Here is a 23,030-nt window from a genome sequence, read left to right as displayed (position 1 = left end):
GATATGGGTCTCTATTGTGGACTGAGAGTGGGAAGGGAATAGGGACAGGGTAATCATGGTTAGGAAAAGGGGAAGGGAGTAGGAAGGAAGAACCAGGGGGAAGATTCTGTTATGATCAATTAACCAATTGTGTCACGCTGTACACTGACCAAAGACTGAACCCAGGTGTGAAGGAATGACAGACTACCACGTAGAGATGGGGACACAAGTGTATACTTAGGAATCCCAGCAGAACATTGGTGGCTTGACTGAGCAATGCCATGAGGCGAATTATTCTCAAAACAAGGACCTGCGATAAGTGCCAATTGGGAGTCCACTTTAAATAATCACAGTAATGGAAAACCTATGCCAGTTAAAATAAACTTGACGAGATTAAGCAGAAAACACAAGAGGTTAATAAATGTAGTTAGGACAACAATTAACAAATACAGGTACTCTAGACACCTAGGAGCCCATGCACTACAGCTCACCTCACGGGCCCAAAGGGCTCATGACACAATTACTTGGATTCAAATGACCTTGCCTAGTGTCTCAGGGCTGGGTGTGTCTGCACCTAGCACTTCCCTCAACCCTCCCAACTTATTGCACCCTCGCCGTCCCAACATCCTTTGCTCCTGATAAATTTACTAACTTGATCTCCACTCCATATTGACAAATATAGTACTGTATAAAAGTCGAGTCCTAGGCCCCCTATCTGAGTATTGAATGAAGATATTTGTACACTAACTTTGGGTGCGTGTATTGCTGGTAAGATTAGAATTTATGACTAATTCCTATTTGTCCTAACCAATTCAGTGGTTATTTTGCTAATCCAATTCAGTGGTTATCTTGCTAATCCAATTCAAAAGGCAGTTAAGATAAGATTATTCTTCCTTCAGTTAGTCCTGACGAAGGGTCTCGGCCTGAAACGTCAACTGCACCTCTTCCTAGAGATGCTGCCTGGCCTGCTGCGTTCACCAGCAACTTTGATGTGTGTTGCTTGAATTTCCAGCATCTGCAGAATTCTTGTTGTTTTTGTAAGATAAGATTGTTATATTTAGTTCGAGTAAGGATTGTTGGATACTGCTGCTTTTGTGATCTAAAGGTTCTTCTGAAGTTAAGAATGAGGCATAAAACTTGTTGCTTATGTTCATTTTATTAAGCACCCTCTGTTCTGTTGGAGAACAGAAGGGAGGAAGCATGGAGAGGCAAGGGGAAGAGCTGAAGGAAAAGAGAGTGAACAAGGATGGTCTGATCTTCTTATACTAGAACATTGATTCCATTGAAATTCCAACAGATAACAATTAACCAATTAAATAGCCAAATTCAGGTAACCTGATGCCCATCACATAAGAAGGGCAACTGTAAGCACTGGAAAACTCATTGAACAATCATATATACAGTACTGTGCAAAAGTCTTAGGCACATGTAAAAACTTCTGTAAAGTGGAGATGCTTTCAAAAATAATGGAATGAAAAGTCTCTAAATATTAAAAAAATTACTATAAAGAGCAGTTAACAGTAAAAAAACCTAAATCAAATTAATATTTGGTGTGACTACCCTTTGCCTTTAAACCTGCACCAATTCTCTTAAGTACAATGTCATGCAGTTTTATAAGACCATAAGACATAGGAGCAGAAATAGGCTATTCAGCCCATCGAGTCTGCTCCACCATTCCATCATGTTTGATCCCAGATCCCACTCAACCCCATACACCTGCGTTCTCGCCATATCCTTTGATGCCCTGACCGATCAGGAAATGATCAACTTCTGCCTTAAATATACGCACGGGCCTGGCCTCCACCACAGTCTGTGGCAGAGTATTCCACGGATTTATTATTCTCTGGCTAAAAAAAAGCCTCCTTACCTCTGTTCTAAAGGGCAATTGGCTGGTAGGTTGTTCCAAGCATCTTGGAGAACTTGCCACAGTTCTTCTGCAGACTTTGGCTGTCTTGCTTGTTTCTGTCTCTCCAGGTAATCCTAGACAGCCTTGAGGATGTTGAGATCGGGGCTCTGTAGAGGCCACACCATCTGAAACCATATAAATAATCTAGGGTGCCTAAGACTTTTGCACAGGACTGTATATAGGTGATTATATAAAATACAAACACGCATACTGTAAAAAAGTCAAACTAGAAGAAAGGTAACAATTTTACAGCCCAGTCCAACAGGATGTTGCCAAAATCCCACTAAATGTGAGGAGTTGCAAATTGACACAAATGCAATACATGGAGAGAAGATCTTGGAAGAATAAATCTGCTGTTAATGGCTGAGCAAGAACTCTCTCCTGGGAAAGTGCAGGAGCAATATTATGGGACTGAGATGAGCCCTTACATCCATTTCTAGGTTAATGCTACAATGAGGGCAAAGGGCAACCTGTTTTTGTAGATTTGCAGTCTTACACACGTCTTTTGAGTGGGTCATATTTACATTAACCAGTAGAAGTAACATCAGAGTGCAGTGAAGGAGCAGGGCAAGAAGTTTCCCTGTTCGTGAACCTCTAAACTCTGGCACCATATGAGAGTGCATGTAGAGTTTTAGTACCTCTCCCGTACTAGACCATTCCTGACTGGGCATTGGAAACTTGAGAGTGGTACCTTAGGAAGAGGTACCTTAGTAAGATCTCCCACTTCTGGTCAACCATGTGCAAAAATCCTTCAGTTTTGTGTCCTGAATTCATCTGCACCTTTCTATCATGGCTGTAAAAAGGAAATATTTATGGAATTTACTAATCCAATATCTAACTCAATCTATAACCTGTTGTTTTTAACATGTCTCTTGGAGGTAGCTTTCTATTGTACCTTCATTAAGTCAGAACCTTATTCTAAGGCAGAGGCTCCCAACCTTTTTTTTTAGGCTATGGACCAATACTATTATGCAAATGGTCCATGGAGGTCAGTTTGGGAACTCCTGTTCTAAGGGAAAAAGAATTCCATACATAGTTATTAGTTAGCTTAATGAGCTAGTATCCAGAGGTGTCACTTCGAATTCCATTTTGGCAACGGGAGAAATTCTAAGTGACCCTTCCTCCTGGTCTCCAGGAGAACTCTTCATTGCTAGGTTACACTGAGAGTTGGTTTTCCTTCTATGCCTAACCCAACGTCATTAAAAAAAAATGGCTTAAGTACGATGATCCAGACTGGAAAAGCCAGGAACCCCATGTCTGGCCCAGGATTTAAAGAACAACAATTGTTCGGATGATCAGTGATAAAGCCAATGCCACTGTTTAGTTGACAGATGCAATAGATTATTTTGCTGAGTTATAAAGTTGAAGAGTAAGCCAAGAGCAATAATGGTCTGAGGCGCATTCCTTCTTCCCAACAAGTTTGTCCATTTGCAACAGTTGCCTTGCCTGCTTTGAATACTAAGCAATCTTAATCTCACATTTGTAACTACATAATATTTTCTCTGGAGGCAAATGCTGAGGACCACACCTATTTTATTGTTCAAATGTGGAGGCGGTAACCCGTGATTTATTGTCACATGGGACTCCAGGAGATGGGAATTTGCATACCTCGGTCATAATCACCAAAGTGTGTCCAAAAGGAATACGAATTGATAAAGGTTAATTTTCTCATGAGGGAAAGTGATAATTTTAGAATAATAATTAGAGGTGATAAACTGGATTTAAGGCAAACAAAGATAGCTCACTAATAAGGACAAATTATTTGTGGTTACGTTCCAGACTGGATTGAGCTGGTCCACTGACAGCAACTTAGCAATACTCAGATCACAGTAATAGGCCACCCAAAGTCACTCCTGATGTGGTGGCCTAGAAATTCATCTCTGCCTGAAAGCCTGCGCTAAAGAGAGTCATCTGTATGCATTATGCAAAACTTGGTGTATGAAAGTTGAGTGATTTATAGTCATTAGTATATCTTCATGTTAACAATGTATGAATTTGTGCTATCTGTTTTAATGGCTAGTGATTTTAAAATAAAACTATTCAATTATAACCATTGTGGGAAGTTGTGGGATGTGAGAGATTAGAAGAATTCATAGACAGGAATGTATGCACACTTCTCTGATGTTAATTTTGTGGTAGAGGTGGTCATTCAGAAAGAGGACCGTAAAAATCGGTGCCTCACCAAACCTATATAATATATACTATGAATAACAATTAGAAATGGGCTAATCTTACTATTGTCTGCAGTAACAGGTGAGACAGTCAGGGTCATCTACTGTATCCGGTGATCCCAGTGTGGTGTCCTCTATATTGGTGAGACCCGACACAGATTCACAAAAGTCCCAGCGGCTGCCCACTTCATTTCGACCTCCCATTCCCATTCACACACATCTCTCCATGGCCTCTCAGGTTGAAGGAGCAACAGCAACTCGGAAGGTGACCGACGAAGCGATTGAAGACGGTTAGGTCTTCTGCAATTTGGGTAGTGAAGTACTGGAACGGGATGATTGATTTCCTTCGATCTACAAAATCCCTCTTTGTGCAAAATATGATTCCAACCATTGGAGTTTGTGTTTTTACTCCTTGTTGCACATCGACTTCATGTTCACCCGTATTCCTTGATGTCACTCTCACGTCCCTTCTGAAAGTCAACTCTTTGTCAAATCTTTGGAGCCATCAGAATCAGAATGAGGTTTAATATCACCAGCATATGTCGTGAAATTTGTTAACCTTGTGGCAGCAGTAAAATGCAGTACATAATAATAGAGAAAAACAGTGAATTATAGTAAGTATACTGTTTACGTATATACATAAACAGTATACTTACTGTAATTCACCATTTTTTTCCTATTATTATGTATTGCATATATATATATATATATATATATATATAATAGTTAAATAAGTAGTGCAAAAATAAAAATAAAAAAGTAGTGAGGTGGTGTTCATGGGTTCAGTGTCCATTCAGAAATTGGATGGCAGAGGGGAAGAAGCTGTTCCTGAATGGCTGAGTGTGTGTCTTCAGGGTTCTGTACCCCCTTCTTGATGGTAACATTGAGAAAAGGGCATGCTCTGGGTGCTGGGGCCCTTAATGATGGTCACCAGCTTTCTAAGGCAGTGCTCCTTGAAGATGTATTGGATACTATGGAGGCTAGCGCCCATGACTTGGTCCTAAATGGAGAAACTGTGAACAGGTCACTGTTGATTACGAATTGCTTGTTATCACCATTGATATGCGTCACTTCACTGCCAATTGAGAAGTGTGATTAGGCCTGTTTTTTGTGAACATGACAAACAAAATGGCGGTGTTGTCAAATAGAAAAATAGAGGGCTATGGGTAACCCTAGGTAATTTCTAAGGTAAGTACGTGTTCGGCACAACGTTGTGGGCTGGGCTGAAGGGCCTGTATTGTGCTGTAGCTTTTCTATGTTTCTATGTACTGGAACAGCTGAGGTTAGTAACCTCAGCACATTGCATCATCATGATACACCACATCACATGTACAGACTGAGGCTTCATGGTAGGCAATTACAAGTCTCTAGCACTGTGAATATTTATTCGAATTAGATGGTACATTGAATATCACAAGCCTGGCAAAAGTTCCATGGATGTTAGTTGTATCTGAATATTTAATGAATTCATGAAAAAGTCCTGGAGCATGACTTGCTTGAATAGATGCTTCAGAGCAGGGGTTAACTTTTTTATGCCATGGACGCCTACTATTAACCGAGGGGTCTACGAACCCCAGGTTGGGAACCCCCTGTTTTAGAAGAAAATTAATGATTTGTCTGTAATTTGAGTTAATATCATTTCAGAGCAACCTAAAGGGAGTTCAAAACTAACATTCAAAAGCAGAGATTTATGCGGGGAGAAGAGGTGTGGGCCAATTTGAATAATGCTTTCCAATGGTTGCTATGGATATAATATGCTGAATGGCTTCATTCTTCTGTAAGTGTGCTATTGATCTGTGACTTCTGAGTTATTTTCCTGCCAGTTTCATATCACTTTATTTTTGGTTGCTGCTGTTATTTAAACACCTGTTGAAGCTTAGATTATGGGCGACTCTTGTAAAGACTGACTCTGAATGTGCCTGAGCATGGAAGATTAAAGTGTAAATAAATTGAGCTGAAAAAAATAAGTTGAAGTGGCCTTTGGGAAGAAAAGGAACGCTACCCTAATATCAATAAATCAAAGAAAAACAAGCAGAATAAAGAATCAGTGGACATTGTGTACTTGGGTTTTCAGAAGGCCTTTGACAAAGTGGCACACATGAGGCTGCTTGGTAACTTAAGGGCCTATGGTATTACAGGAAAGATACGAGCATAGATGGAGCATTGGCAGGCGGCAAAGAGTAAGAATAAGGGGGGCCTTTTCTGATTGGCATCTGGTAACTAATGGTGTCCCACAGGGGTCTGTATTGGGACCACTTCTTTACAAGTTGTATTTCAATTATTTTGGTGACGGAATTGATGCTTGCGTCTAGATTTGGGGACAATATGAAGATAGGTGGAGGGGCAGGTGGTGTTGAGAAAGCAGGAGGCTGCAGAAGGACTTGGACAGAGTAGGAGAATGGGTAAAGTGGTGGCAGATGGAATACCGTGTACGGCCATGCACTTTGAGAGAAGGAATAGAAGCGTAGACTATTTTCTAAACAGGGAGAAAATTCAAAAATCTGAGGGGTGAAGGGACTTGAGAGTCCTCGTGCAGGGGTACCTAAAGGTTGACTTGCAGGTAGAGTTGGTGGTAAGAAAGGCAAATGCAGTGTTAGCATTCATTTCGAGAGGACTAGAATACAAGAGCAAGGATGTAATATTGAGGCATTGGTGAGGCCTCACTTGGAGTATTGTGAGCAGTTTTGGGCCTCTTAGAAGAATGTGTTCACATTGGAGTGGGTTCAGAGGAAATATACAAGAATGATTCCAGGATGAGAAGCTTATCATATGTGGAGCGGTTGATGCCTCTGGGCCTTTACTTAATGGAATTTGGAAGAATGTGGGGGTATCTAATTGGAACCTATTGAATGTTGAAAGGCCTAGATAGAGTAGATGTGGAGAAGACACTTCCTGTGTGGGGGAGTCGAGAATAAGAGAGCAAAACCTCAGAATAAAGGGCCATCCATTCTGAATGGAGACTAGGAGGAATTTCTTTAGCCATCTGAGGAATTCATTGCCACAGGTGGCTGTAGGGGTCTAGTCATTGGGTGTATTTAAGGCAGAGGTTGATAGATTCTTGATAAGTCAGGGTGTGAAAGGCTACAGGGAGAAGGCAGGGGAATGGGACTGAGAGGGAAATGGATCAGCCATGATGAAATTGCAGAGTAAACTCAATGGTCTGAATAGCCTAATTCTGCTCCTATGTTTCATGGTTTGCCAGCCGGGCACTTGCACCGGACTTCAAGACGAGCGGTCCCAGGTTCAAATCTGGCTGGCTCCTTGCACACTTCCCATCCCTGCTGGGTTGAGCATCGAGCTAGCAACTCAGACAGAAAAACAGACGAAACGGCAAGCTTGCTGCCTGATGTGCCACAAGGCGAGGAAAGGAGCAAAAATCAATGAATAAATAGTGAAAAAATGTATTGCTTCAAATTTTGGTTATTTTCCAACCACAGATAGTCATACTGGTGAGTTCCTTGGCGTTGTCAAATTACTAAGTGAACATGATTCTATTTAATCGGTGATCTAAATCCATTGTTTTAATGAGTCCATTGTTCATGCGGTTTCCCCATAACCTACGCAGAAAGATTTGCAAGGTATGTTCCAATGCTGCTTTAAAATTCAACACATACCAAATATGTGTAACATAAACACTGCTGGATGAATGTTATTTTAAGAGGCGGGGATCAGGCATAGTCCCATTTAAAACACTTGAGGTAGTTAACATTCCAGAGGGCTTTTTCTTATATTGTACACCTTGAAAAGGGACCTGAACATTATAAACTTTTCTCCTTAAAGGCTGTGAGGCATGAAATTACAAACTTTATTCAAGTTAATTACAGACAAAGAATTAAATTTTGAAAATGAGCAAATTATCCTAATAAAGTCTTATAAGAGTAGTATGGAGTAAATTCAATTGACTTCATTGGAACCAAGTCCGAGGAAGATGAATGCAATCAGCAAGTGACACCCCCACATGCTTAGCATTTGCACCCATTGATTGATTTCTCCCCCACTATTAGTGTTTTTCTGCTTTTTTAGTTTTATGCGCAAAACCTCATTTTTGTGAGTGTGCATCTATGCGGTTGGTTTATTTTAAAGATTAATTTATTAAATCTTCAGCAAAACCTAAACTGTGTCCAGACTTCTGCAGTGCCCACTAGTCACTGATGGCCTCATTAGCATGACAAGTCCACTGTATTTTATCCTCTCTCTGACACCTTGTTCTTTCTAGAGTTAGCAATCTGGAATTACATCCTCAATATCTTCTTGGCAATACTGAGATTTCTTCCTGCCATGCAGGCAACCTTCAGTGCACATGATATATTTACATCCATCGCTGTCAAACAGAACAAGGAAATAAATTAGAAAAAAAAAATCCAGCTGTGACAGATGATTCAAAACTCTTCTGACAGCACAGCCTATAGATGTACTTGAAACGAAACTCCTTCAGGGTCTGATTGTAATCATTGTGCAGCTGTCCCAAGTTGAAGGGAACCTGAGAAAGGCAAAAAAAAAAAAATCCAATAAGATCACATCACTGGAATGGGATTAAGCTTGGAACTAAATATTCTATTTGGCTTTCTTTATTTGTGTGAAAAAAAGAACAATTTTCACATTTGCAGTGTAGGATTGACATGATAGTTTGTGATTTATCAAATGATTAGCTTGCATTTGTACACCAATATCATAATGTCTTCTTTTGGGACTCTGAAAAGGAGCTAAATGTTAATCAGATTTGTGCTACAGGGCAGGAATTTCATCCTGAACAGTATTTCTGTTATTTTCCTTTATTTGTTTCAATTTATAGAAATTTAAAGCATTAACAATTACTTAATGAGGATTGGTTTACATTAAGGCTATTCAGCAATATCAAAATTTGGTATTGCAATATTTTATATTATTAGGTAATAAAAGTGAATATTAAAAACCTATCTTTTGTTCATTTTCCTGTGACTCAGTTGCAAAGGTGCAAATTGCTGGCCAAGTTCACTATCCAGAGAGCTCAGAAATATCTTATTGAAAAAGCACAGTTGTGTAGTGGTTAGCACATGGCTTTGCAGTTGCAGGCAACCCAGGGTTCAATTCCCACCACTGCTTGTAAGGAGTTTGTACGTTCTCCCTGTGAGTGCATTGATTTCCTCCAGGTGCTCCAGCTTCCTCCCACAATCCAAAGACGTATTTTTTTGTAGGTTAATTGGTCATTGTAAATTATCCCGTGATTAGGCTAGGATTAAGTCACGGTTTACTGGACGGCACGGTTGGAAGGGTGAAGAGCCTATTCCACACTATATCTCAATATGACTGGGCTCCAACACTCTTTCTTAGGCCATTTCAATCCTCCTTCCCATACCCACACAGATCTGATCTGCCTCGGCCTCCTCCACTGCCTCGGTGAGGTTAAGTACAATCCAGAAAAGCAGCTCATCATTGTGACCTACTTGTGCAAATTCAGAATTCAGAATCGTTTACTTGCACCGTCATGAAATTTGTTGTTCTGGGGCAGTACACATTGCAAGACATAAAAATGTACGTTATAACCCAAACATTGAACATGAAAACAACACACACAAGATGCTGGAGGAACTCAGCAGGTCAGGTAGCATCTATGGAAATGAATAAACAGTAGACTTTCCTGGCTAAGAGGCGTCTTCAGGGCTGGAAAGGAAGGGGGAATATGCCAGAATATACAGGTGGGGGGAAGAGGAAGGAGGATAACTAGAAGGTGATAAGTGAAGCCAGGTCATTAAGAAAGATAAAGGGTAGGAGAGGAAGGAATCTGATAGGAGAGGAGAGTGGACCATAGGAGAAAGGGAAGGAGGAGGGGACCCAGGGGGAGGTAATAGACAGGTGAGAGGAGGAATAAAGCAGAAGTGGGGAATAGAAAAGAGGGGAGGGAAGGAATTGTTTTTCTACTGAAAGGAGAAATGGATATTCATGCCTTTTAGGTTGGAGGCTACCCAGACGGAAAACGTTTTGCTTTTCCACGCTGAGGGTGGCCATGGGCCGACACGTCAGAACAGGAATGGGAATAAGAATTAAAATGTTTGGCCACAGGGAAGTTCCGCTTTTGGGGGACAGAGCGGAGGCCCCTGACGAAGCGGCCCCCAATTTAAATTATATTTATAATGAACCTTGTATTTTTGGACGTTAGATTAGCTTGTGTCCCTTTCCCACTCCCACCATCCACCCAGATTCTGCCTCCCACGGTTCACCGTTTCTACCCCTTCCCTGTTCCCCCAGTGGGTTTGTCACTCCTCTCCTCACCTGGGTCCATCAATTACCCTCTTCTGTCTCACCCCCTCCGCTACACTCCTTCATACCACTCACCTTCCCACTCTTTCCTCCAGCCCCTCCCATCCCTCTCCCCACCAGTCTTGATTCTGGATCTTGACTGAAATACCTTTTTTGCTTCTGCAGATGCAGCCAGACCCTTTGAGTTCATACGGCAGTTGAACTGGTGCTACAGATTCCACCATAATGCTGTCTCTTGTTATATATCTTTCCCTATAGATGAGGCATGCAAGACTTGGAATAGTTTCCGTTGGGCTTGACTAAGGAATAAGCTGTTATGTTTCTCTATTCTTGCACATCAATTTGCACCATTAGCTGTGGATGGTGATAAGAAAATTACAACAATTAAAATGATGGGCCCCGGTATATATAAAGCACATCACAGAAAGCTAAAATCAGCACAGGTCTACCTGTGAAATTCGTCGTCTTTGTTCTGTTGATCTACTTATGGGCTCTCAAGTGGCTTATGAGTCCAATCTTGGCTTTGAAAGTTCTTCCGCATTCAGGACAGGTAGTTCCAGATGGCAGATCGGGCTTCGGTTGTTGCTGCCTCTCTTTCCATTTTCTTCTCTTTTCTTCTAATTCTGCACATCTGTTGGCTTCGAAAGTTGCTGTTCCTTCTCAGATGATGGCTTGACAGAGTTTCCTGTCCTTGGCATTGGTTTCCCAATTGCTGATGTCGATGTTACATTTCTTCATGTTGGCTTGTGAAATTATAATGTTGTTGATAGACGTGTCATTTCTATTCAAAGCATCAGAAACCAACAAATAATACCGTCCACACTCGAACACTGAGTGAAAAGGATCCATTATAAGAAGAATTTTTTCTCATCAAGTACAAAACTTTGTTTGCGCCGGCTGGGCCCTGGGAATATTCTGATTCTTGGTTCTTTAACAGCTTGTTGTCCCATTCAATTTAAAATGTAGCATTGGACAGTGTAGAGATTTAATTTTGTTTTCTTTCCATTAGGTTCACATTGGAATTAACTGCCTGAGTACAGACTTCTCCACACAGAAGGGAGTCAAAGGTCTACCCTTGAATCTCCAGATAGACACATATGACTGTGAAAGCAAATCAGACAAGCCTATTCACCGAGCCATCTGCCAAATTAAGATATTTGTGGACAAGGTACAGTTTTGTCTGCATTCTCTGTTATTGCCATGTCTTAAAATCAGCTGTTTCTGATACCTGGAGATTATTGACTATTGATTAAATTGTACATTTTAAAAATATAAATCAAAGTACAGAAACATAAGTGGGTAAATGATCCCACAAAGTAAAATCAGAACGAAACTGATATACAGTATTTGCATGGTCTCACTCCCACTGAACCAAACCCACAAGACAAGTGCGCACAGAGCTTTGATTATCGCAGAATTGGATTTCTAAGGATCATGCAGTAGATGAAAATAACACATTGATACAGTGAAATGTAGTCTTTATCACATCTGAGGTTCAAGTTCACATTCTTTTAAAATTGGATCAGATTTTTTTAGTGAAACGGAGCAGTTTACAACGTACTGCAGACACGGTGGCACAGAGACACTATGGATTCTGTGGGTTTGTTCTCTGAGCAAACAACCCAAGCCATCGGACAGAGTTCTTCATCACTAGATCTGACCAAGAAGCATCAAGTCCTGACTTGATTAAAAGTTGGTTAAATATTTTTGAGCATAAGAACTGGTCAACTAATTTCCAAACTTTTGACAAACTATCATGAGTTTTCTGTTTAGTCCTACTTAGAATTTATATTCTACAGATGATGCGTAAGGTCCTTATTTCCGAAACAGAAAAAAAATCAAATGTTTAATAATGTGTATTTATTTCATTAGTATTTTGGGAGAATATGGGAACTTCTACCTCACCCTTCCCTTTTTAAAGCCCTTATTGATGCCAGAGATAACATTTTTTTCATTGTTGAAAAGAGGCACCAGAAATAAGTGCAAATAATTTGCCTACAGTGTGAACAGTCTTAAGGGTAGGATAGGCATTGCACAATTAAAATGCCAAAACTTCCAAAATTGTTTCCTGAGCAGCTTGGATGACTGCACTTGTGGAATGTACCCTGACTTGAGTACTTACTGTTGAGTAATTAGATTGTGTCAATTCTTTGAGACTTATTAATGCATCAAAAGTGATAAAAATGTTCAGGAGAAAGTGGCGGAATAGAACCTGCAGGTGTTTCTTTGTTTCTGTTTGATTTATCTGTGGGCAAGTCCAAAATTATAGCATGGAATTCGGTTTAGTATTCAAAGTAAATTTCCAGTTATTGAGCTTTTCAGCTCATGCAGAGCAGAAAACCCTGTAGTTAATATATAAATGTGAAGTATTTGATTTATAATAGATTGAAATATATCCATTCCCAAAGGATATTAACCATAGGCAATAGATGCCCAAGGAGTAGAACTTTGGCATCTGCAGATTTTCTCATATTCTAATCTTGACACAAACAAGGGAGAATGTGCAGATGCTGGAAGTCCAAGCACAAAATATGCTGGAGGAACTCAGCAGGCCATGCAGCATCTATGGAAGAATGTATAGTCAACGTTTTGGGCTGAGACCCTTCGGCAAGACTGGAGGAAAAAAAAAAGACGAGGAGTAGGTTTAAAATGTGGGGGAGGGGAGAGAGAAACACAAGGCGATAGGTGAAATCGGGAGGGGGAGGGATGAAGTAAAGAGCTGGGAGGTTGATTGGTGAAAGAGATACAGGGCTGGAGAAGGGGGAGTCTGATAGGAGAGAACAGAAGGCCATGGAAGAAAGAAAAGGGGGTAGGAGCACTGGGGGAGACGAAGGGCAGGCAAGGAGATAATGTGAGCGAGGGAAAAGGGGATGGGGATTGGCAAAGGAGAGGGGGGGTCATTACCAGAAGCTGGAGAAATCCACGTTCATGCCATCAGGTTGGAGGCTACCCAGGAGGAATATAAGGTGTTGCTCCTCCAACCTGAGTGTGGCCTCATCACAAAAGTAATCTTGACAGCTGGCTTTAACGAAGCTGATAAAAGTGAATATTAGGATGGATTGGACTCACTTGCATCAATTACAGCCAATGATAAAAAAATCTAACCTTTGTTTAATGTGAAAATATTCCCAAATTAACTATAGGTCATAAACACAAGAATGTCTGCAGTTGCTGGAAAGCCAAGCAACACACAACAAATGTTGGAGGAACTCAGCAGGTCAGGTAGCATCTATGGAAATGAATAGACAGCCGATGTTTCAGGCTGGAATCCTTCTTCAGGACTGGGAAGGAAAGGGCAAGATGCCAGAATGAAAAGGTTGGGGGAGGGGAAGGAGGCTAGGGGAAGTCAGGTGGGTGGGAAAGGTCAAGGGCTGGAGAAGAAGGAACCCAGTAGGAGAGGAGAGTGAACCATAGGAAAAAGGGAAGGTGGAGGGGATCTGGGGTAATAGGCAAATAAGAAGAGGTAAAAGTTCAGAGTGGGGAATAGAGGAAGGCAGGTGGGAAATTTGTTTACTAGAAGCCGAATCTGATATTTATGGCATTAGGTTGGAGACTACCCAGATGGAATATAAGGTCGCAAACACGAGGAAATCTGCAGATGCTGGAATTTCAAGGTATTATTTCTCCTCTCTGAACAATATAAGGTACTGTTTCTCCACTCTGAGCATGGTCTCATCTTGGCACAAGAGGAGGCCATGGACCGACATGTCAGAAAGGGAATTGAAATCAGATTTAAAACGTTTGGCCACCAGGAAGTGCCACTTCTGGTGGAATGTGTGGAGGTGCTCAACGTAAACTATGTCTGCAGCCATTGACAATACCTGCATTTTTTATGCTCCAAGGACAAAATGAAAAATAAAAATGTCTGATTAGGGTAACGTGCAGACAGTTCGCCTGACCTGAGCATTGGTCGGTGTTCAACTAGGGTATTATGCTGACTTAATTGCAAATTCATTTCAATTAAAAGCTTGTAGTGTTTTACAATCCTGGGAGGAAAATACCAGTGGTTGACCACATTTACTGTAGAAAATTTCCACTGTTTGAGTAATTACTGTAAAAGAAACCTTGAGTGTTTATTAAGATCTCTGGTGTGAGCTGAGTTTTGTTTGTTCATTTTGAATAATGATAGGAAAGGAAAAGAGATAGGATCTCTTTTAAAAACCGAGCTAGAATTAATGAAAGACATGTAATAAACACCTGTGAGTTCGAGCAACACAAAATAACTGATGAAGCTGAAATGGAATGTGCCTATGAAAGGGACTATGGGTGAGAAAGAACTCACTGCAGTTTAACCGATACCAAAATACGGCAAGGTGAAGTTTTGTTGATGTTGTGGTATGATATCTGATCCTATTCTCCACCCTTATATTTTTATAAGCCATGAAAATACATAGTTTCGTATCTAACAAACATTGTAATGGCTTGTTTCCCAACTAAACATCCTGCGCGGATGCAGAAGGTGCAACTGGATTAAACAGCTTATCGCACCACTTTACTTTTTAGTCAGATTGAAGTAGTTGATAAGCAGATGTCTGAAATAAGGCATGTTAGGAACCAAGTGGGCTATCACAAAATATTTGTGTGCTCGGCATGGGCATCGATTTCTGAACTTCCGGTAATTGTACCCACATTCACCATTATCCATTATTGTTTCCCTCTCTCACCTTATTTCCTTACCTGCCCATCGCCTCCGTCTGGTGCTCCTCCCTCTTCCCTTTCTTCCATGGCCTTATGTCCTCTCCTATCAGACGCCCCCTTCCCCAGTCCTTTAATTCTTTCACCAATCAACTTCCCAGCTCTTTGTTTCACTCCCCCTCCCCCTTTTCTGGCTTCACCTATCACCTGCCACCTTGTGCTTCTTCCTCCCCTCCTTACTTCCTCCCACCTTTTTATTCTGAGTTCTTCCCTTTCTTTCCAGTCCTGATGAAGGGTCTCAGCCCAAAACGTCAACTGTTTACTCTTTTCCATAGATTCTGCATGGCCTGCTGATTTCCTCCAGCATTTAGTGTGTTCCTTTGGATTTCCAGCGTCTGCATATTTTCTTTACTTATATACTAGCACTCACAGGGTGAATGGGGTATTCACAGGGCTCAGTATTGGGTGTACTGCTCCTTTCCAAATGCATTAATTGGTTTCTCTAACTTAATTTCAATATTTGTAGATGATATTAAACTGGGATGCTATAAGCAATGAACCACATTATAACAAATTTAGACCGGTGAAATAATCAGAAAGTTATCACATAGAATTAGTAGAAAGAATTCGAGGTAGCAATGTGAACTCAACGCACAAAATGTTGGAGGAATTCAGCAGGTCAGACAGCATCTATGAAAATGAATAAACAGCTGACGTTTTGAGCCGAGACCCTTCTTCAGGACTGAGAAGGAAGGGGCAAGACACTGGGAAAAAAAAGGTGGGCTGAGGTGAAGGAGACAAGCTGGAAGGTGAAGCCACGTTGGTGGGAAAGGTCAGGAGCTGGGGAAGAAGGAATCTGATAAGAGAGGAGAGTGGACCTTAGAAGAATGGGGAGGAGGACAAGATCTAGGGGGAAGTGAGAAGAGGTAGAAGGTCAGAGTAGGGAATAGAGGAAGGGAGAGTTATTTTAACCTGAAGGAGAAATAGATATTCATGTCATCAGGTTGGAGTGCACCCAGACAGAATATAAGCTATTGCTCCTCCATTCTGAGGCTGTCCTCATGTTGGCACAAGAGGAGGCTTTGGACTTGCATGTCAGAATGGGAATGGGGACCAGGATTAAAAGGTTTGTCCACCAGGAAGTTCTGCTAGTAGCAGATGGAGCTCATTGAGCCGGTCCCCCAGCTTACAACTGGTCTCACCAATTCAGAGGAGGCCATTCATTTTCATTGATGCTTCTCGACCTGTGGAGTTTCTCCAGCATCTTATGTGTGTTTCTCTGGATTTCCAGCATCTGCAGACTTTCTTGGGACATAATGTAGTTTTATAGCAGAGGTTCCAACCTTGTGGTCCACAGACTCCTTGCTTAATGGCATTGGTCCATGACATAAAAAAAGTTTGGGAGCCCCTAATGTAAATGATTTGAAGGAGCAATGAAGTCTGGGGATGCACGAATTCTTTGAAGATGGAATTAAAGTTGAGACTATTGATGTAAAGTGTATGGGATTTTTAACTCTACTGATAGTGGAACAGAGAGCGTAAGTAAAGTATTTCTTTAATTTCTAAAACATGAGTTAATCTGGGATAAAAATGGTGTTCAGTTTTGGGCCCTTCACCTGGATGATGATAAAATATTGGAAGAAATTTTCCATGGATTTATTAAAATCTGACTAGGAATGAGGGTCCACAGAGTTCTAGAGGGAATCAAGAACCAGAGATTGTTCCTCTGAGAGCGGAAAGATTCAATTGGATCACAATTACAAAAGATTTTGATAGAACAGATACAAAAAGAATCAGGGTAGTGTATATATATTTGTGTGTACTTTGATAACTGATTTAGTTCGAACTTTGAACTTTAATAATCACTAGGTTAGATTATTAGCAAAAGAACTACGGACAAAAATTAGCTTTTTGTTTCACTTGACACATTATGGTGATCCCAATTGCACTGCCTGAGAGGTACTGGAAGCAGCTGTAGTGTTAATGTTCAAAAGAAAACTGGATAAATACTTGAAGGGGGTAAAATAACAAATCACAATGTTATAGAGGCAGAACAAGATATGGGGGGAATCATTAAATGTTACCAAAGGTCTGGCACAGACAGGGTAAGCCGATTGAACTACAGTGATAAATCAATCTATGATGTGTAATTAGTGGTAAATAACCTGCACCCTTAGAACATAATGAAGTCAGAACTGGTCTGTAATGAATATTTTGGAATTTTGTACAAGGAAAGGGTATGTCATTTTGTTGTACAGTATTCATTCATCTGGAATTCTCATTATGGATAATCATTCTAAGCTGTTTTTGCATCCTTTGGGACAGGGCGCTGAGAGAAAAATGAGAGATGAAGAACGCAAACAATCTAAAAGAAAAAGCAAGTACCCAGACTCCACCACGGATGGTGAGCAAGATAATGATTGGGATTTGAACGTTTACTTTCAGCTTTATCTGTGATCCGTCAGGGTGCAGCGTCTGGCTAAGCAAATGCGTGACTGTAATGCTGGGTTAACACGTGCAGCTCTGGAACGGGAAGGGACGAGGAGGGGGACGTGAATTTACAAAGTAACAATCTTATAGAGAAGGGCTTATGATGATGGGGGGTTTAGACAGGGTAAATGTGAGCAGGCTATTCCTACTGAGGTTGGGTGGGGCTACACCTGGAGGTCATGGATTAAGGATGAAAGGTGAAAAGTTTAAGGGGAACATGAGGGGAAACTTCTTCTCTCAGAAGGCTGTGACAGTGTGGAATGAGCTGCCAGCACAAGTGGTGCATGCGAGCTTGACTTCAATACTGAAGAGAAGTTTGGATAGATACATGGATGGTAGGGGTATTGTGGACTATGGTCCCGGGAGTCGATGGGAGTAGGCAGTTTAAATAGTTCAGCAGGGACATGATGGACCGAATGGCCTGTTTCTGTGCTGTACTTTCCTATGCTCCTAGCATGGTTCTTCTCCAGAGCCATAAATGTGCATCCAATATTGCAGATGTTGAAACTTAAAACTGAGTGAAGTGAAGTTTTAACTCCCACAATTTCCCCCCCCACAAGCCGAAGCTAACACCTGATAGACATTTAATCAAGTCACTGTATAGCCAGTAGTCCATTACCCTCTCTCATTTTAGATTAGCATTTTGCTTCCCTCCTTTACCACAGTTTACCTTCTGCTGCACCCAAAATTTTTCACATTTTTGTTTCTTAATGTTTATTTAGTTCGCAAGTGTGCATTTGCTCTGAGGCTCACCTTTGTCATTTCATCCCTTTCTTCATTATTTGCACATTCTTTTGTCCTTTATGTTTGTTTGTATTATCTCATTAATGACATTTAATTACTTTCATCAATTGCTTTGCACTTACCAAAATTCAGTTGACTTGATTCATTAACCAGCCTTGTCTGGTTGGATAGCTTGTTTTCCTTCCTCTTTTCTGTCAACTTTTTTTTGTCTTCCCATACAAAATTAACGCTAATGTTCTGCCTGATAAAGATTGCACACCCAAAATATCACTACCTATCTTCTGTCAAAACAATGCTGATTGAACAGACTTTACCTTCCAGTGTCTTCTGAAATGTTTAAGTGGTAGGTCTCTCACGCAGTGCAAGCACAAAGACACAAAGTAAAATTCACAAGCATGTGCTGGGATGTACTCTTCGGTTGAATCACTTTGGGAAAGGATGACATTACAAATTGAGTCAGCAAAAGATCTTAAAAGAAAGTATTCACAAATATTCACAGAGAGTGTGCAGAGAGGTGGGACAGAAGTTGAAGAGCAGCAGGGAGCCTTTAATCTAAGAATCTTCCTATTATGTTTAAATCAGTTTTTCACTTGCCATCTGGGCAAATTAGTGAACTGGCTGGAGTGGAGAGATCCAGTGACGGAAGAATGCTTGGGAATGGTCTTCAGCGAACTTGGGCTGTGAGATCTGGGGAGATTGTGCCTGACAAGAGATAAGGCCAGCAAGCTGTGCCTTGGAATGAAATAGTGGTTATGTCTTCCGGGGCCATTTTTATTAGTTTCATGAATAGACTTTATTGAAGATAGAAAATATACAGAGAGGAAGAAAGAGCACAAAAACTCTGCATTTGTGTTCACTACATTCAGTAGTGTAAAACTTAAAGAGAAAACACAAACAAAAGTAGCACTATTGCCATTCACATGGCTCGTTGATGAAATACACTTTTCATTGTTCAAGGGTTTTCTCCCACCCAGCTGTCCCGCTGGTGGTAGCCAAGACTGTGGTCCTTCCCCACAGAGTCTTAGCTGGTTGCAGTGAGGATCAGTATGCCCATCCACATATCCTCCTGCAGCCTGGAGTATGCCAGGCAGCAGTATTCTCCTTCTGGACTTCAGGCATAATTTTCGGGCACACAAAAGGGTGTCTTTCACTGAGCTGATAACCTTCCAACAACGCCTGATGTCTGTCTCGGTGTGTGCCCCCACAAGCCGCCTGTAGATCAGAGATTGCTCTGCTATGCAGCTGCTGGCGACAGATCGGGACACAGATCCTCGCATCTGTCTCCATCTCCACACCCTCTTATCAATTCTTCAAAGAGCTGGATGACCACTTCTTCCCACAGCCATCCTGATGACAGCCGACGTTGGTGGTGATATGTCATCTGTGGAGGAAGGCTTTGTCTAGGAGGGCGTCTCCCACTGCCAGTGTGAGGTCTTGATGTTTCTTGGTCAGATCTAGTGATGAAGAGTCCTGTAAGATGGCTTGGGCAAAGAGCAAATCACAGAATCCATAGTGTCACAGTGTCTGCTGCACATTATTCACTGATCACTATCAACTGGACTTGTAGACAAAGTCATATAACCATATAACAATTACAGCACAGAAACAGGCCATCTCGGCCCTTCCAGTCCATGCCAAACTCTTACACTCACCTAGTCCCACCGATCTGCACTCAGCCCATAACTCTCCATTCCTTTCCTGTCCATATAGCTATCCAATTTAACCTTAAATGACAACATCGAACCTGCCTCAACCACTTCTGCTGGAAGCTCGTTCCACACAGCTACCACTCTCTGAGTAAAGAAGATCCCCCTCATGTTACCCCTAAACTTTTGTCCTTTAACTCTCAACTCATGTCCTCTTATTTGAATCTCCCCCATTCTCAATGGAAAAAGCCTATCCACGTCAACTCTATCTATCCCTCTCATAATTTTAAATACCTCTATCATTTCCCCCTCAACCTTCTACACTCCAAAGGATAAAGACCCAACTCGTTCAACCTTTCTCTGTAACTTAGGAGATGAAACCCAGGTAACATTCTAGTAAATCTTCTCTGTACTCTCTCAATTTTGTTGACATATTTCCTATAATTCGGTGACCAGAAATGTACACAATACTCCAAATTTGGCCTTACCAATGCCTTGTACAATTTCAACACTACATCCCAACTCCTATACTCAATGCTCTGATTTATAAAGGCCAGCATACCAAAAGCTTTCTTCACCACCCTATCCACATGAGATTCCACCTTCAGGGAACTATGCACCATTATTCCTAGATTCCTCTGTTCTACTGCATTCTTCAATGCCCTACCATTTACCGTGTATGTCCTATTTTGATTAGTCCTACCAAAATGTAGCACCTCACATTTATCAGCATTAAACTCCACCTGCCATCTTTCAGCTCACTCTTCTAATTGGCCTAAACCTCTCTGCAAGATGGACCTGTGGACTTGTGAATGAACTCCTCCGCTAGTGTGGCAATACAGGAGTGTTGCAAGGTAAAAGGGACAGGCCTTTCATCTGCAATGCCAGGGGACAGGTAGAACCTCAGGGTCCATGTACTTTTGGTCACACCAACTAGTACAGCCAAACTTGAAGGTGGTCATCAGGATGAGGGCAGAATTGGGTACATTTTCTTCCCATTCTCAGGGGACTTGTGAATCGAGAATCACTTCATGTCTCAATGCCATTGGGGGTTAGAGTTAAGCAGGTGCCAAGAGAGACTGTTATTGCTAGAGAGAATGCCAAAGATCCGCTTTTATGCTTGAGGAGCACATCAACATCTCTGGGCTGCAGCCAGTACTGGAAAAGGAAAGTCCATCTTTCTTTCATTGCTGCTTCCTCCCCTTTGGAACTCACACAATAGCTCCAAACTTTAAATCACAGGCAAAGCCCATTAATAAAGTGTCCTGTCTCTCTATGGAAATGAGCTCAGGGAGTTGTCATTTACAGAGATGTAAAATCCTCTCTATAAAAATTGAATCAGATCCTTGGGAGGTGTTTTGAAGTTGTGTGCCATGCAATTCAAAGATTAACAACAAGCCTTTTCCCTCCTCCTAGTGTACTCTGGCAAACCTTTGCTGCCTGTTATAGGGTGCTAAATCAAGGGTAATGTGTCTTTGTGGTTTGTTCATTCTGAATTCTCCACTTCTGCACTTTTTAAGATGATTAAACACTATTAACTGACCTTATCTCTGCCAGGTGGAATTTAAGCCAAGATGATCGCTCCTGGGATATGAACAGAAATTATTTACAAGCGATAAACCATTGACTGATTATATTCCTTCTCTTTTCCATTTCACAGCTGTGACTAACAGAATGATTCCACAGCCAGACCACAAAGGAAATGATATCACATATTTTAAGACCGTGACAGATGTAATTTCTTCTCCTGTATTATTCACCCCAGAAACCCATTTCATTTATTCACAGCGAACTGGATTGGTAAGTAAATGATAATGTAACCCATTGTTTAGATGTGACACCCATTGTAATTTTCTGTTCTTACCACTTTTCCTTACTTTCGCTCTTGCTTGTGTAATGTCCCGTTGATCTCCTGAGGCAGCTGTTCCTCACATGTAGAATGAAATAGTGGGGGCAAGTGAGCTATTTCAGAATGGAATAGCCTCATTCTTCTCTCACTAAAGATTTCTAGTCTGATAATGTACAGTTCTACTGCCCATTACACTGCTGGCGTTCAGGGCAGTGATGAAGGTCCTCCATCGCTGGTGGTGTTCAGGGCTCCCTTCATCCTGTCAGTAGCTCCATTTAGAACAATGAGGGCAGATCTTGTTGTAGCCTGTTGAATATTAAAAGGCCAAGATAGAGTGGAAGTGGAGAGGATGGTTCCTATGGTGGGACCAAAGGGCACAAACTCGGAATAGAGGGATGTCCATGTAGAACAGAAATGAGGAGGAATTTCTTCAGCCAGAGGGTGGTGAATATGTGGAATTCATTGCCACAGACTCCAAGTCATTGGGAATATTTAAAGTGGAGGTTGATAAGTTCTTGATAAGTCAGGATGTCAAACATTATGGGGAGCTAGCAGGAGAATAGGGCTGAGAGGGATAATAAATCAGCCATAATTGAATGTCTGAGCAGACTCAAGGGGCTGAGTGGCCTAATTATGGTCTTATAATCTAAAAGTCATTCCCTCTCTCTAGGCTCTACGGTAATCAAAGATTTGGAGCATAATCCCTTTATAAAAGATTAAAATATGTAGCTATATGCCAGAATGTCATAATGCACAGCATTGCTTCTAGTGAGGCCTAAAAGACTGCAAAAGCTGGGATATGGAACAAAAAGCCAACTGCTGGAGGAACCCAGAGTGTCAGGCAGCATCTGCTTTGTGTGAGCTCCATGGGTGACAGGATGGAGATACATCTCTACCAAAGGAATTTACAGCGTGGAGATACAGTACATCTCTCCTTCCCTCCACTAGCCTGCAGGTCACCCTTGGGCAAGGTGTAGCACCGGCTTAGGCCCCCGATCAGGGTCACGTGAAGCTGTGGGAGCAGGTGGTAGATGGTCGCATGAGCAGCTGGTGCAGATCACAAATCCTGGTTATGCGACCAGTGACGCCAGGCAGACAATCTCTGAAGAGTATTGATAATGGCTGGGGTCACCCATCTTGTAAAAGCACTGCCCGGAAGAAGGCAATGGCAAACCACTTCTGTCATGGCAAGATCACGATTGCCCACATCACATAAGATAGTGCATAATGATGACGAGCGAGCTCCAGTCTCAAGCCCAGTTGTAATCACTGCAGTACTTTAACCTCATTGCATCTCTAAAGGCAGAACCTACGTTGCCATAACAGCATATTATACAGGAATATTAGCATTAATATCCGCAGATCTCTTTAGT

The 23,030-nt window shown here is 41.5% G+C and overlaps 2 protein-coding genes across 2 annotated transcripts in view; one reads left to right on the top strand and one right to left on the bottom strand.

Moving 5' to 3' along the window:
* Positions 1-23,030, top strand: part of grhl3 (grainyhead-like transcription factor 3) — a 52,608-nt gene that overhangs the window by 16,983 nt on the left and 12,595 nt on the right. Inside the window, exons 8-10 of the mRNA XM_072247238.1 lie at positions 11,303-11,461; positions 17,254-17,332; positions 21,469-21,608. Of these exons, the coding sequence (XP_072103339.1) occupies positions 11,303-11,461; positions 17,254-17,332; positions 21,469-21,608 (378 nt within the window). The remainder of the gene's footprint in view (positions 1-11,302; positions 11,462-17,253; positions 17,333-21,468; positions 21,609-23,030) is intronic.
* The window catches only part of stpg1 (sperm-tail PG-rich repeat containing 1), a 99,719-nt gene continuing 85,147 nt past the window's right edge, over positions 8,459-23,030 (bottom strand). The window contains exon 9 of the mRNA XM_072247240.1: positions 8,459-8,536. Coding sequence (XP_072103341.1) covers positions 8,505-8,536 — 32 coding nt within the window. The 3' untranslated portion in view covers positions 8,459-8,504. The remainder of the gene's footprint in view (positions 8,537-23,030) is intronic.

This window comes from Mobula birostris, chromosome 30 (assembly GCF_030028105.1).
Source record: "Mobula birostris isolate sMobBir1 chromosome 30, sMobBir1.hap1, whole genome shotgun sequence".
Lineage (NCBI taxonomy): Eukaryota > Metazoa > Chordata > Chondrichthyes > Myliobatiformes > Myliobatidae > Mobula > Mobula birostris.
Note: the sequence above shows the minus strand (reverse complement) of the source record. Positions and strands in the feature narration are given on the sequence as shown.